General features: G+C 46.0%; 1 protein-coding gene across 5 annotated transcripts in view; it reads left to right on the top strand.

The window, feature by feature from the left end:
• TBC1D30 (TBC1 domain family member 30) overlaps positions 1–16,858 on the top strand; it is a 956,754-nt gene that overhangs the window by 617,883 nt on the left and 322,013 nt on the right. For all 5 annotated transcript variants that reach the window (XM_069629763.1, XM_069629762.1, XM_069629764.1 and 2 more), the window contains one exon: positions 11,846–12,014. In XM_069629763.1, the coding sequence (XP_069485864.1) occupies positions 11,846–12,014 (169 nt within the window). The remainder of the gene's footprint in view (positions 1–11,845; positions 12,015–16,858) is intronic.

Below are 16,858 nucleotides of genomic sequence, written 5' to 3'. Positions count from 1 at the left end.
GAACCGTCTATTAAGCCTATAAGGCACACACGACTAAACAGGACCAGCAGCCCCATTAGAACATGAGGGGCTTCCCCAAGACCACAACATTTCCCATACAGTCAAGAAGAGGGAGAAGTCCAATCCTCTACCACCGACAATGAGGGTGGTAATAGACACCGACACCTCTACCTCAAAATCCCTGCAGGCAGATAACTGAGAGGACACAGACCTGGGTCTAAACCAAGACTCTGAAGAACCGTTGCGTCGGTCTCCACCTGACGACATAACAGCATTTCACAATACAGTCCAAAAGGCTTCTGAGGAATTTGGCTTAGTACCGTCTGAGCAGAAAAAGGATTTTCCTTTTCGATTTAATGCACAAGCACAAGAAGGCGGTAATGTCAACTTCCGTTCTAGACCATGTTTTGGAAGAAGGGCGGTTACTCATGGGCATGGGAAAACCCTTCTTGGAACCAGCGTTAAAAAGCTGTTTGGAGAAATAATCCCCGAAATGCCTTACATCCCAGCCAAATCGGTGGTAGCAGCAGCAGCATGCAGAAAATCAAATGCACAAGGTGATAAATGCGCAGTACCACCTGACAATGACAGCGGGAAATGAGACACATTTGGGAAAAATGTTCTGGCCACTGGAGCCACGACAGTAAAAGCGGCTAATTCACTGGCAATAATCTCAAGATACGACCGCGAGTTGTGGAACCGGATGGTGCCGCTTTTGGAGTACATCACCAAAGAGTCCCATTCAGGGATCCACCTTTTCAAGAAGCCCTAATCAGGAATACCTCACTGACAGGATGGGGGGCCCACACAAACCAGCTATCAGTTAGAGGCTGTTGGTCCCTGAACGAGACACAACATCACATCAACATACTGGAGCTAAAGGCAGTGGCACACACCCTTCACTCATTCCAACCAGTGCTCAAAGGCAAAGTGGTAAAAGTGTTCACAACACAACCACAATGTATTATGTGCGAAAACAGGGGGGCACCAGGTAGGTCAAGGGCTCTCTCCAGAGAAGCCCAACAGCTGTGGTACAGCTGTGGCACTGGGCTATCGAAAACAACATGCAACTACAAGCATTTCACCTCCCCGGGGAGGAAAACGAAACTGCAGATCAACTGAGCCGAGCCAACGACCAGTCACACGAATGGCAACTGGCGGACAGGAAGTTCATACATATCTTCAAAAAGTGGGGAACACCGACCATTGATTTATTCGCCACATAGGAGAACAAGAAATGCCCTCTGTTCACAAGCAGATATCCACACCATCGATCGCTAGGCGACGCGTTCGCAATGTCATGGGAAGGACTCTTCGCCTATGTGTTCTCTCCATCGCCAGTCATATGCAAAGTCTTGCAAATGACTGCAAAATACAAGTGCACAGTCATTCTCAGTGTCAACATGGGCGAGACAACCGTGGTTCTCAGAGCTTGTTTACATTCCCAGGGCCATCAAGACCCAGATCTGCTAACCATGTGCAACTAGCAGGTGCAACACCTCAATCCAGGGATGCTTAACTTAAAGGCCTGGCTCAACGGGTTTGGACAAATCCTTCTCACGTAGGAATGCAGAAACATCCTAAAGGCTGCCAGGGCGGAGTCCATGAACAGAGCATATGTTTACAAATGGAACCGGTTTTGCACTTGGTGCTCAACAATTGAATCATTTAGGTGTGGAACCTCACCAAATACTACCAGACCTATTAAAATTAGCAAAAGGTAGGTTATCACACTCGTCCATCAAGTACATTTGTCAGCAATTTTTAGATACACAAGAAAGCAAGGAAAAGCTCCCATTTTCGGAGCCTGCATTATAAAACACTTCATGAGAGGCCTATTTCGCACCTATCCCACTCAAAAGAAAGTGCCACCTTAGTGGAGCTTAAACACTGTGCTGTCAGCCCTAAAGAAACCTCTGTTTGAACCTATGGCGACTACAGACATAAAGTTTGTGTCCTGTAAATCTGATTTTCTAGTAGCAATCGCATCTTTCAGATGGGTGTCAGAAATACAGTATCTGTTAAACCTCCTTATCTACGGTTTGAAAAGAACAAGGTCATCTTAAAACCAAACCCTATGTTCATTCCAAAGGTGGTGGTCAACTTCCACCTGCAGACCGAAGTAACCCTACCGGTTTTCTTCACACATCTGTCCACACTAGCGGAACAGGCTCTACACTCGCTAGACCTTCAAAGAGTCCTAAAGTTCTACATAGACAGGACCAAGAATCTTTGACGCACGTCTCAACTGTTTGTGGCTTTTAGCCCCCTAACAATGGTCTGCCAATTTCAAAATAAGGTTTCCACCACAATTTCGACGACGCACACCCAGTCCATTCGCCCACTACAAGGACCCATGGATGCTCATTCCACTAGGGCACTGGGGTCTTCGGCAGTGCTACAACAGGGGGACACCAGTTTATAGCGCAGCTGCGGTGTTTGAGATTGAATCAGAGGGGCAACAGTTATTCCCCGAAGAGCCAGAGCCACACTCTACTCCAAAACGTGGAGCTATAAAGGCTCTGAAATAATTTGCCCCTTCTCTGCACAGCACGCAGGTGGACTCTGGAACCAAATAATGGTGGCCACAAGGGTGGGGTAAACACCACGCCATCTGGTCAAAAGTAGACAAGATACAGGGATGTGGCAAGTTTCCAAGCGGACTAAGCAGTCCATCTGTTCAAAAGTGCAGCATAATGTAGCTGAAAAGAGATCTATTACAAACAACCCAATGGGAGGGTGCAAGACCTCAAACACTAGACTTACAGCAGTCTGCCACAAGTCTCGAGGTCACCAAAAGCACATAGCGCACAGGCGGCAAAAGACATTGAGCAACTGTCAAAATAGGGCACTGAAAACTATTTGTCAAAACAAATAAGCGGGGCATGACACCGAAAAGATGTCATAATCCAAAACACATGTGCATGTTAATCACTCAAGCAAGGGCAGGTTTCAGATACATTACTAAAACCTTATGAATTGACACCAGGTTATGAAATACACCAACGCTGAATATTGTAAAGCTTCTATCAGACCGGTAGAAGAGTATAGCTCACCTGCATAGACGCTGCAGTGTGGTATGACTACCAAAGGTACAACAGATTATAAGGAGGTGGAGTAGGGCGGAGACGGTGATCGAGAATGTGTTTGAAGCACATGAAGAAGACCACATACACTTGTGGCAGGAGAAAATAGTTATACACATTTTATCTAACGTAGACCTTATATTGAAAGCGCACAAAAAACAGTAAAAGAGAAAAACAAGATGTTGCTTCGGGAAGCACCACCAGATCACCACAAACATCCAGGGTCCAAATGGTTATGGAGGCAATCGGTGATGACATCTCTCTCCAGCAGGGTAGTACCCAAAGCAGTTGGGATGTGGGTGATGATCTACAGTGCACTCTCCAGAAGAAGCAGACCTCCCTCCTTCCGACCCACCCACCAAGGACCAGGATTCCTGTGGGGCATTTCTAAAGAGAGAAGCGGCCTACTTTGATTGAACATTTAGCCAAGACCTGAGAAGGATTCAATAGAGGACATTTTAGGAGCCAAAGCCAATGGCACAGTATGTCCCACTTATGGAATCAGGCAAGAGACGCTTTCCGGTCTCTATGAAGCCCCCAGCAACAGTAAATACTGTCAAGAGGTGCGTTAAAAAGAAAATAAACGTCTCCAGATGATCCCTTAATAATTTTGGGACAATCAATGTTAGTCACCACAACACATTAATGTTCTGGAGCCACCAATGTCGACCTTTGAGGCTTTAACAGGAAAGGGAAAGCAAAAGGCTTTTTCTAATGGGGGACAAAAAGAGGTCAACTATTGCAGAGTGCTATGTGCATATTGCTAATCCATCTGCTAATGTTTGCTGGTATAATTACCAGGAGGCTTAAAGGCTATTACACAACTGTATTGAAGGAGGACAGCTAGCTTGGAAAGTAGTTAGGAAAAACAGCCTTAATGCAGCAGGAACGTCAGGCAGGCACATAGATGGCTAGTGTAGCTGTTATAAAAAGATACTACTTGCTCATGCTCATGCTTATGGGTTTTAAACCTGATACTCGGGTGACACTCATGAATAAACTAACGGAGAGCCGTTGTTAGGCAAAGCTGTCAATGCAACACTCAAAGGCGAAACTGGCCCATAAGACTTATGTTCTTAGGCCAAATCTCTGGGGAACATTCACATGCAGAGGCCAGGGGAACTGACGGAGGGACTATATGCACCAACAAGTGGCAACATATTTCATTCCTTACCAGGGCAATGAAACCAGCCAAAGATTGTGGTCTCAAAACAATCCCATAATGTCCACATTAGACGGTCAGAAGAGCTAGAGGTCAGTACAGAGTAGATACTATCAGAGGTGGATCTGCAGCAAAACAATTACTTCCCCTGTGTTCTGCATACACATCCAACACTGGTGGGAAAGGGAGGTAGGTTGGGCAGTACAAAGGTTTCCCCATGCATGGAGAGAATAACCATCGATCAATAAGTGTTAGACACAGTAGAATATGGTTACTGGATCAAATTCCAAGTTTCACCCTTCAACATCCCACAAAAGAGTGGATGCACAAAAGGAGTATATTTAACACTTCTACAGAAAAGGGATAGCAGATATGTAAAAGAAAAAGAAGAGAGAAAGCGGGTGGGCTATCGAAAGGGTCCCAATGAGGGACCTTTTACAAATATTTCCTAGTACCCAAAAAGGATAAAACATGCCTGTGCTAGTCAAGTATCAAAAAAATAAAGATTGCAACTATACAAGAGGTAATTCCACTTTAAAAAAGGGGGAGATTACATGACCATATTGGGCGCAAGAGATGTATACTTTAATATTTCCATATGCCAAAAGCATAGCAGATTTCTCAATTTCAAGGTGGCCAACAGGCATTACCAATTCAAAGACATTTTGGGATAACATCAGGACCACCTTTATTCGGAAAGTTATTGGCAGTGGTGACAGCCCATCTACACATACAGGGGTTACCTGTATTTCCTTGTGGTTCCCATTCATCAACTGTCTTACACATTAACTGTGGTTAGTGGGAGTGGTGCCAAAGAAATAAAGGCAAGAAACCATTGTCAGTGCGAGAGTGAGTACTGTTGGCGTAATGGTCTCAGCCCTCTGCCCAGCATCACTGCCGGCATCCTCCAGAGTCACTGCTGCCTTCCGGTGTGCCTCCAGTTAATGAGGCCCTGTGTTCTCTAATAACCGGCACTCTCCACAGCGGGGAGCACCCAACCAGTACAGGAATGACTCATTGTGTGATGGTCACAGGGGACTGGGAGGATCTTGTTCTTTCAAGCAAGGACGTGAAACCTCCACAGTGGTAACCCAAGAAATATATTGAAGGGGGAGGGGGGGGACTTCAAGTGCCCCTGTGTAATGGATGTCACTGGTTGGTTGGGGAATCGCCTACAGGTGCTTACAGACCATGGGAAATGGACAGGTCAAGTGACTCAATTGCGTATTCATGTTCTGGAACTTATGGCAGTCCACAAGGCACTAGTCAGTTTACAGTCACTGCTGACCAGGAAAAGTGTGATGGTAAATATCGACAGCACAACAGTAATGTTTTATCTAACATTCACGGACTGTCGCATGTAGCTCGAAGGATTTGCTAATGGTGCAGTCAAAGGAAAATTTGGTTAGCCCACGTTTCTGCAGAGATGCCCCCAAACCCACAATGAGGCCCATATACTTGTTTGCAACAAGTACAAACACCAAATGCCATACCTTTGCCTCAGATACCCATAACTTAGGATAGCTGGGGAATGCTCTAGATTCCATGGTCAGGGATATTTACTTACACCTTTCCTCCAAAACTGTTACTGCACAAGGTGGTACAAAAGTATTTAAAGGTAAGACTGATTCCACCAACTTGGAGAAATCTGACGATTGGGGTGATGGACCCGGTATGGCACACACAGGGTGCCCGAGAAAGCTGGCCTGAGCCCCGGCGAGAGCCACAGGGGCTGACGGTGGCCCGCAGTGAAGGAGGCAGCATAGGTGGTGGCTGCATGGGCTGGGATAGCCGGCCGCAAAGTGACCGACCCTGAAGGTATGTGTGGTGAACCAGCACCGGAGCCACCCGCTGACCGTGGCAAGGACAGCACAAAAGAGCAGAAACAGGTGCTAGTCGAGGCACTGTGTGGCACTGGCTGGTATAGGGGACCGCCTACCGGGAGTCCAGCTATATAGGATGAGGCCGGGCCAGAAACAGTGATATTCGGGGCCTGGGAGACCGCTGACTGGCTGGAGCAGCTGAGAGCCCTCCCAGCAGGGGAAACGGACAGCCGGCTGGGTTCCTGGGAGAGAGGAGCAAGCTGTTGCAAGGTTGAGCAGCCCGGAAAACAGCAACGAGATAGAAAAGTAAGCAGTGCGGGCACGCACCCGCCAACTTATTTTGAAACTGGGACTGTCAAGAGGGCCCAGGCATGTAAGTGCACTGGGACAGTGGTGCTTAGGGGACATAATATCCAGCAGACCCAGAGTGAGTGTGGGCCAGGAAAGTCATCCACGCTAACGCCTGCAGCCTCCAAGCAGCAAAAATCCTGCACACGACTGCTCTCCCACGTGGACACAGCACTGAGAGACTGGACTGGGCGGCTACACACAATAAAAGACCTTCCCAGGGGCCATACCTGCGGGTGAGCCACATGAGCGCATAGGTGTAGGTTGAGTTGGGTTGAGCCTGGACCCCCAGCTGACTTACGGACAGCGGAAGGCAGGACCCACCATCAAGCCCTCTTCCAATATCTGAGGCGAAAGGAGCTGGACCAGGACGCTTTGCTGTGGTGTGGTGTGGCGTGGCTGAGGGAGGGATGAGGTCTGGGCCCTGTGGGATGGTGGGATCTGGGCCCAGAGGTGAATGTGCTACGCTGTACCCCGGGGAGTGGGGCACCCTGCTGCGGCTTATAACTAACACCCGAGACTATGCAACTTGTGGGGCAGGTGCTGACATACAAGTCGAAGTGGAGGACATCAGAAGAAGTGTGCTCTCCTTGTGGGGTGCAGTCAAGAGTGTCACTACAGACATCCGAGGGGGCGCATACACCAGAGATTGGGGGCTGAGGAGGTAGTGGAGCATGGGCAGTGACTGGGGTTGGGCACGTAGATGCCATGATGAAGGACAAAGACAGGAAGCTAGGACTTCAATACCGAATCGATCAGTACACTGTTAACGGCCCACCGCCCTGAGTGGCTCCTACCTGTGCAATGCCCGATGCAGGAGGGACGCAAGCGGCACAGATCTCCCTCACGGACATTGAGCACCATAGGGGAGTCCATACCCTCTGTTGAATAAATAATAATGGCCTTTCTACGGAGGTATCCTTTCTCCATCAATATCTTCAGCAGCTTGCATCAAGGGTGGGAGAAGCAGAACAGCGCATCTCAGTGCATTCAAGTGTATGGAAAAGAAGCTGGTGGCGGACTCGCAGAAACTCGTACAACTGGAGAGTAGAGCCGAAGATAGTGAGGGGAGGTCACGGCAAAACAACCTTTGCATACTTGTAGTGGTGGAAAGGGAGGAGCCCAGAATGGAGCTCTTTCTGGAACGCTGGATGACAGATCTCTTTGCCCTGAAGAAACTCTAACTTTTTCTCTACTGAGCATGCTCATAGAATCCCTAGGTGCCGGCCCGTTCCTGGTGTTCCTCCTTGCTCTATTATTGCTAGACCTTTCGATTACTGGGACCGGAGTGCTCTGTTAAAGATGGCAAGGGTCGCAGGTCCCATTAATGGCTATCGGATTGGGTTTTTCCCAGATTACACCATAAAGGTCCAAAAGGCCCGCCAATCCTTTGACTCAGTAAAGAAAAGATAGGCCTCACTAGGTATCAAATACATGGACCATGTTGGAAACTCAGATACTGTCAGCACCAGGACTTCAGCAGCCTGGGGGCGAAACCACGCCCAGAGCTGTGGTCGTCCCCGGTTCTATACAAACCATGGAACACCCCGCCAATGAGGTAGCCTCTCCGGAGATGGCAGACACAGGCTGAACCGTGGCTGGGCAGGTGGCGAACCACACTAACTTTGTTGAGCAGGTTTGAATTCTTAGGTAGCACATGGCGGGGGAGGGGGCTGCACTGACTGCTGCAGCGGGTACCCCATACAAAGTTGCAATGGTTTTTCCGTGTCCGTTTGATGCAGGGTTTGGGCGACTGGTGCTTCTGGTTGGGGAGGGAAGGTACGGGTGGCGGTTTGGGGGTGGTTTTAGTCTTAGTTATTGCTGCATTTGGTTCGTTGTCGTGCATGGGGCATCTTGGTGTAGAGGCAGGGGGACAGGGTCCTGGGGAAGAAAATGCCAAGGAGGGGGTGGGGGCATGGTTTGGCTGACCATATCCTGGGCGAAATTCTATGCGGGTGATGGGGTGGTTTAGCTCCTGACATGAAATGTAAATGGGTTGTGCTCCAGCATTAAACGTAGTCTTGTGCTTCAAATCATTAATACACACACACCGGCCATAGCACTACTAACTGCAACACATCTGGTTGGGAAGGAATGCAAGTTCTTCAAAAGAACGAATTACACATTGGCCTTTCATGCTGGTTTCTCGAGAGGGGCATGGGGCACATTAATCTTTATACACAAGATGATCCCTTTCCAGTTAGTGGATGTACAGGCGGATCTCAGGGGGAGATATGTGCTGGCGAAGGGTGAGATATGGGGGGCCACATGCGGGGGGGTGGGATTGTGGGTGTGTAAGCACCTCCACCTCGCGCTCAATCCTGAATAACCTCCAGGCCATGATACTCTCAGTTCCGGTGGATGCATGGGTGCTCGGGGGAGAACGAGGTCATGGGCCTGGGTATGGACAGGACACATATTGGCAGCAGCAACCCTGCTCTTCCCACTAAATTACTCTTTTGCGGCCATAATGGTTAATGTATGTAGAACACTGCATGGGACCGAGTCGGGGTATTAATTTTTCTCTAATGCACATGCCTCCCTGTCCCGGATAGACTACTTCATTCCCCAGGGCATAGTGCACAGGCTGCTCACAGCGAGATTCCTGGCAAGAGGGATCTCTGATCACTCCCCACTTCTCATGGAGCTCAAATTTGGGCAGGTGCAGCCCACGGCAATGTGGGGCCTCAATGCATGTTATCTGGGTATGCCAGAAGTTAATCAGAATATTTCACGTTAAACGAAGGGTCAGTCAAAAGTCCATCTATGCTGTGGAAGGGCTACAAAGTGGTACTGAGGGGGGGGGGGGGTTCTTTCTCTAGTTGCAGCCAGATGCAAACAGCATGCAAAGGCGGTGGTGGAGGCAGAGGTGTTCTGTCAGGCGCAGGAGGCATTTTTGGCTTCCGGGTCCCGGGCTTCACAAGAGGCACTAGTCATGACAAAGGAATCCCTCCGTAATGTGGCACTGGACAATGTTCGATTGGCCCATTGGGTGGTGCAGAGCCCGATCCAGGAGTCTGGCGACAAGGCGGGGAAAGCACTAGCCTGGTTGTAAAGGCAAAATAGATGAAGCGGGTATGTGCGTGCCATACAGGATGCGCAAGGGGAGATAGTGACATAGGATGCAGACATACTCGGCACATTCGCCGCCTTCTATGAGACACTGTACAGTCCTGCACAGGAGTCACCGTTACTGGATGCACAGAGGTTTTCTGACTCAGTGGCACTTCCCCGTCTTGCGGAAAAGCAGGCGTTGGGGTTAGAAGCGGACATCACAGAGAAGGACAGCACTCTCACAGCTACAGGTGGGCAGAACCCTGGGGCCCAATGGCTTCCCTGTAGAGACTTGAAAGAGACTGGGGGGGATCTAATCTTGCCTCATTATATGGTAAAACCTAAAGGCAGAGGCCTTTATCTCACTCATCAGGACTTCTTATTGGTTCCTGATTCTGTACACACACAATGATAGTATCAAAGGTTTTCAAGATGATGCCAAATTACCTCAGCGAGTGCCTCTCCTTTCCCTCTCTCCTCTCCCTGATCTTACACCTCCTTACAAGAATGAAACTTGGAAAATGAAAACAGAACTCTGTCCAGAATCAAGGGTCTATGGCATTGCGTGATTGCCTGTGCTACCAAAGTCACCACTTGGGGCACATAGATGGGGTTCAGGGACTAGGGCTCTCCCATATCTCACATTCCACCCCTGGGTTAGAACTGGTTCTGGCCTGCACCCTTGTAGGCTTAAATCATTACCTTAATTGTTATGAGTGCTTGAAGCAATTGGCTAGATTTGGTGAAGTAGCATATTTTGGAAGAAAAAGCACCCATTCCAGGTAGAAGAATAATGAAGTTGCACAATGAACATGCATTATATAATACATTTTGGTGCAGCAAATTGTTGACGCTCACTAGTATCTGCTTATCATTAAGGATCACCCAACCATGTAATATATTGCTATATAAGCCCTCTATTTGAAAGGATAAGGGGTCTGCCAATAGGTTACATTATTGTCCCTCTGATTTAATTCATCATCCTTGTGTCAGACTGGGAAGATCAATCATGTTTTGTCTCTGGTTAACCTTTTGGATGTTGATATAGTTCATTGGCAGTGAGGAGTTTGAGCAGTCAATATGCGATGCTCGGAATGTCTCGTGGAAAGTTGCAGTATTTGGTTCATTGGAAATGTTATCCTGTTATTCATAGACCCTGGAAGCTGGTTTCTTTTGTGCTTTCTCTGTTTTTGGCACAAAGCTTTAATGGCCCACCGCCTGACAACCTGGGGCTCTGGGTAGGTAAACGCTGTCACGCTAGTCACCATGGTATTCCGCAGCATTAGGGGCATCCACTTCGGGTTCATGGGTAATGGGCTTTACAGCCTTTAGCTATGGGGATGCAATAGTGCAGTATGCGACAGGGTTCGAATTTGCTGGGAGCCTTTTAGCCCCTGCTTCTAGCCTAGGAGAGCCTGGTTAGCTTGACACTACAGCTACCAGGAGCTACTTTTGACTCTCCAGGAAACTGGTGTCATATAAACATACCTATGAGACATTAGCTCTCTGTGTTTGGCAATGTGTACAAAGAAACAATAGGACACATCAAGAAGACTTTTAAAGCACAAGGGATCATCCATAATGGACACAAAGATAAACTTTACGTTTCATGCGATAGTCAGATTTTCAGTGCGCTATGGGCTAGCTCCTGGTTTCGCCAAAGGTAACTCCCGCCTACTGGGCGATGCCCAATACCCACAGGCTGGTTTTAGCACCTTCTCATCAATATTCATTTCCACCCCTGATGGGGGTGATGGGTCTGCACCCTAGATCCTGGTGTCTCCTTTCTGAGAGTGACTATGGCACTACAGACATTGTGATAGGTGTTCAAGAAGCCTTCCATACTTTATAGCATTGTTTACTTTTCAGGAAAGGTGACTTGGGAGCTTTCTCAACAGCATGGTGCACATGTGCTTGAAAGGTAGTATATATAGTTCACTGCCATCTGATTGGAAAGTGCTTTGGAACTTCTGCTTTTTGACTCCATGAGGTCCATTGCTCTACAGTGGTGCCTGAAGCTAATGTATAGGAAGTCTTCTAACTGAGGGGGTTGCGGGGGGTGACTGGGGGGGGGTTAAACATCTGTGAACGGATATACAAGCAAGATCACTGGATGCACGCATTATCAATTAAACTGAACAGTGGTAAAAAAAATAAAATTGCAGCGCTTCATTCTATAGACCTATGGGACGGAATAGCTACGTGGTTGAGATGATCCTGAGTGGGGGGGTTGACGCGTGACTGAGGTCCTCCGTTAGCTCATAAAGAGACTGCTAGAGCAAGGTAGTCATGGATGGATAAAGGCCATTAGATAAACGTGCATTTATGGCATTCAGTAAAAGGCAGAGCATTCATTATTTTATTTTTTCCAGATTATGATTTACCTCATAGACAAAGTGCTACCTGATGGATACTTTGTCAATAATCTTCGTGCCTTGTCTGTGGATATGGCAGTCTTTCGTGATCTTTTAAGAATGAAACTCCCTGAACTTTCACAACACCTGGATACTCTACAAAAAGCAGCAAACCGCGAAAGTGGAGGTAGGTTGTAATCAATATAAATGATGTCTGCTGTCATGGTGCCCAAAATCTGGGTGTTCTCTTCTCCCACTAGTATAATATTTCCAGTTTAAAAGTGAAGAAACAAGTAAGAGTTGTAAAGCATTTTCTGGGTCCTCTGTTGGACCAAAGGAACGGAGCTTTGAGTTGTATGCACATCTTTTTAATCCAGTGGGGGGGTCTGAGTGTACACAGCCTTCCGTTCTATAAAAGAGCTGTCAGTGTGTCTTCTTTTGGTTAATCAATGTTTCCATGTCGTTGTGCTACTTGGTGGCTTTTGGGTATGCATTTGTAATTGGAAATTCATGATTTTTGAGTTGTTTCCACTCTGCTTTTCATTAAGTGGTCTGCCTTGATTGCAAGAAGAGTTTTTACCTGATCTGCTGGCACTTACCTGCCCTTTGCTACTGTTTGATGTTCCCTGAAGCACTGCCTTCAGTAAATAATGGAGAAGAATCCAGTTCACTGTGAGGTATACATTTAGTAATCCTAAATCCAGTCCCTCTTAGTTAATTCTAATGGAATGTTCTGCCTCTAGACTAGACAGAACATTTTTGTACAGCATATGGTAATATTGAATGGACGCCCAGTACAATATACAATAGCTATGGGTGTCCCACTTCCACGACTGCCATCTCCTGTTTCCCCAGTACCTTCCTTATGGTCCTGGGAAATAAATGGTCTCTACATAGAGGGCACAGTTCTCAGCAGTCTGTTCCTTTTTGCTTCTTGTACATTAGCTCTACAGTATTGTGGGAATAGGTAAGACCTTTTCCAATGGCATGTTGTCCATATTGCCTTTATCAGAGGAGACATCATGATGACTATTTAAAAGTATCTGGTTAAAAGTTAGATATGGAAAATATGTTCTTCTCTAAAATTGATGGGTTGGCCTGATTATCTGGCAATGATCACTGGTGAGCAAGCTCTAACAAGGCCAGACTTCTGTGTCAGACCTTTTTTAATGTCGGAGTTACTAATTTGAGTTTAACTCAAAAAGAAACAAAGCAGTAGTTGAAACCTGATCCTCCAGTTTCCAATCACGTGAAAGTTTAATGCATCGACAGAACCTGAATTGTATTTTTCAGCCAATATTTGTGAGGTTTCTGTAGGCCCTGGGTTAGACTACTTGTCTTGCGTTGCTGTCACGTAATATATTTTCAAAAAATAGAGTTAAATTCATAATTTCTATTTAGTTATTGCATTTCAAACGCTAACTTTAGAATTCGGTGTGGTGTGAGGAACCTCTTTTTCCCCAGACTCCTCCTATCAGGTGGCCAAGGAAAGGCCATCACTTTTGGATCCCGACCCTGGGGGGGTGGATATGCGAGAGGATCGCCTGGGTGAAGCTAACTAAGGGAATGGGGAGAGGACATCCTTGGGTGGGACTCAGTATCCCCCTTTCCATTTCATAATGAGCTCTCTATCCCTAAAGCCTTTGTGGGATATTGTCAACTCCTTCCCTTCCATCTGTTCCCTAGAAACAGCATCTTAGTACTGGGACGAGAACGAGACCAACTAGGATGACACATCCTCATTTCATGAACACACACAGATGCATCGGAGACCAAACGGTTTATAGTGATTGCATCGAATGCCAAAGCATTGAATATTGGTAATGTCACCAGAAGTTATTTGTAACCAAGACATGAAATGAGCAATAATACATCCGTTTTGGGTACCGCTGAAATAAGTGATTAGTGAGAGGAGTGTTGCCTTGCAAATTCTTTAAACTTCAGCTAGACCTACAGGTCTGGTAGCTTAGTTTACCTATTCAACCTAAGAGAAATGCACTCGACCCATAGCAACGGAGGACAAACATTTTTAGATTAAATTTCTGTAAACTGGTGCATGTCACTATAAACCCACTTTGTTTGGCACACTGCTGCTACCCAGAATCCAGCCATGCACTGTGAATGTTTGTTTGACATTTACTACAAACAAAGTAAATGTTGCTCCCCCTTTATAAAAATCTACTTGACTGTGCGAGTGGGTGAAAGACTTTGTGAGTCATAGATGAGTGTCTGTAAAATGTAAAAAGGTTTAGCTGCATCAATGGACACAAATGTATAGATGAGCAAAAAAGGCTCTGAAAACAGTTTGGCCAGCTGTCTCCTGCAGGTGGTAATATATAATACAATCCTAATCCTAAAGCAAAGTGAGATTTGGAGGCTAACTACAGTGTTTGGTATTACAGTAGATCTGTAGATGTACAGACTGGATCGAACTATTGATCACTACTTTTCGTAAGCATCTAGTTCACTTTGTGTATTCATCATGTAGGAGAAAATAAAGACTACGCAGAGTATATTGCGCATCAGACAAAGATCTTGACAAAGTAGATGGCATTTTGTAGTTTGTGGTCATCTCACTTTCAGGGTACCTGGTATAAAGCAACAGGGTGCCAATATAGAATGTCAAGGAGTATGGGTTCGCTCATGGGTTGCGCACCAGTTGCAAGATATATGCAACCTGCAGGTAACAGAACTAGGTTTGCCATCAAAAGCATTTGATCATGTAATTTTCAAAAGTGGTAACTCGCCATTATGATGCATCTAACCCAACAAAAAAATAGCTGACACTATGAAATTTAGATACACTAACACAAACTTTACTGTAAAGCATGAGATAATGCAGTGTTTTACAGTATCAATACTGTAATTATTCTTTATGTAACAACTTACATTTTAGGAAAGGTATTGCAGGACTGTCTTTTAAAAAAATATAAAGTTGACACATATTGATTGGTCATTGCCAGACAGGATACAGAAAGCTTTAAAAAGTATCATCCTGATTACTTCTGGTTTGCAATTTGAAATAGAAAGACATTCTTGCATAGCACTCCCACACATGCCTTTGACACTTAAGAGTGGAGCACATGATTACTGCTACACTTTCTCTACATTAGCATGTGAAGTGAACAGAGAAAAGAGGGTGAATAGAGCACCAAGGGCAAGAGAGGAATGCAGGGTGAGCTGTGCATTCATTGAAGAGGGAAACGTAAATAGCTAACTCTGCTACAGAAGTGTCCATTTGATTAGTAAACCTACAGAATTGCATAGCAAGTTGCTATGCGACACTGCTTATTTTATGCCTTGCAGAAAGAACAGGAGTTCTGCCTCTCGCTGCAGGAATCGTGCATTCTGGCACATGCACAATGCTACACACCTGGCTTTTACATACAGCTCTTCCATACATATTGGAGGCACCAGTATCACAAACATGATTTAATACGATATGAGGAGATACTGTGTCCACGGGCATCAACAATATGTGTATTACAGTAGCAGTGCTTGCAATAAACTGCGAAAAAGGTGGACTGTGCTGTGGAAACCCAATAAAAGCCTAACAGTGCAAAGCAAATGGTTCTCCCCACACAACTTTGGTGACTGCCAGTAATAGGGGAGAAAATTAATGGTGGCTCTACTAAGGCCGGTCATCTATACTAGCAGAGATCACATTATTTGGATATGATCCCACACTTCATTACACAGTGAAGCTGGGATTTGAACCCACTCTATAGTTTAGAAAACTGAACACTCATCTTTCAGACTCCACTTTGTTCAAAGAACACTTTGGGATTTTATGGCCTACAATAATACTGTTTTATAGAGCAGGGCTCTCATGTTTTTCATGACTATGTGAAAGAAGGCCATTCAGTTCTGTTTTTTCTTGGAATTCTGAGACTTGTGATTTTCCTCAATTTCAATTTCACATGGGTAAGAAATCCAAAATAGAAAAACTGAACTTGGCCCCGGGAAGCATCGGAGCTCTGATGAAGTTAACTTTCAACATACACATATATCTTAATAAAGCAACTGAAGAGAAACCTGTTCAACCAAAAGAATACTGTTATAGCATTTCATTACCACTCCCAGAATGCAAAATAATGCAAGCCTCTTCTTTTTAAACCTCTGTAGTAATGTTACTTTGATAAAGATGGTTTGTCACAAACGTGAAGTTGGCTGTTATGCATGATGTTAAGAACATTTCCTGCCTGATATAAAGCAACCATTTCTTTTGCATGCCAAGGTAGACCTCATAACTAACTTTAAAATGGGGAGCTGAATTGTGCTGCTCTAAATGCCTTGTAAGTGGAGGCATTTGCTAGGTAACAAGCCATGGGGGTAGGGGGGGGGGGGGTTGGTGTCTTTCAGATAAAAAGGTCCCATCAGTATAAAATGCCTAAGATATTAAACATTGATCAGACCTTTCCATCTGAAAGACCCCTACATGACATAACTAACATATAGGTGAGCTGTAGCTCCTCCTCTCACCGAGCACACATCTGTGGCCATTTACTTTGAAAGAAGAGGTAGAGGGCAGCTGTGTGCACTGAGAGTGGAGGGCCTGCAGCTCTGCCTGGCCAGAACACTTCCTGACTTCAGAGTGTTTGTTTTTGCTTCCATTGGCAATGAGCGACTGGGAAGCCTCAGGCAAGCTACCATTCGCTCGCGATTGATATTGTGGTGACTATGGACCTAAATGGCAAGAGAACACTAACAAGCAGCGCCTTCCATAAAATCCCACCATAAATCAGAAAAGATGACACACTGTAAACTCCTTCTTACCAAAAATCCTTTCAGGGTTTTCAAATCACCCAAATGGATGCAACTACATCATCCCTGTGCACAGGGAATTTACCAGCAACCTATAAACAGCCATGAGTCAGTAGCACACCCTCCAGAGAGGGAACACCCACTAAGCAGTGACATCACCAACCACCCAATCCCAGTAGAGGCATACATATTTATGTTCACCCACAAGTGGTAACCACTGACTTCCTACCAACAGTGAAACAGGATACTGTATGGAGTTCACAGCTC

The sequence above is a fragment of the Ambystoma mexicanum genome, chromosome 12 (assembly GCF_040938575.1).
Source record: "Ambystoma mexicanum isolate Mex_15411 chromosome 12, UKY_AmexF1_1, whole genome shotgun sequence".
NCBI lineage: Eukaryota > Metazoa > Chordata > Amphibia > Caudata > Ambystomatidae > Ambystoma > Ambystoma mexicanum.
Note: the sequence above shows the minus strand (reverse complement) of the source record. Positions and strands in the feature narration are given on the sequence as shown.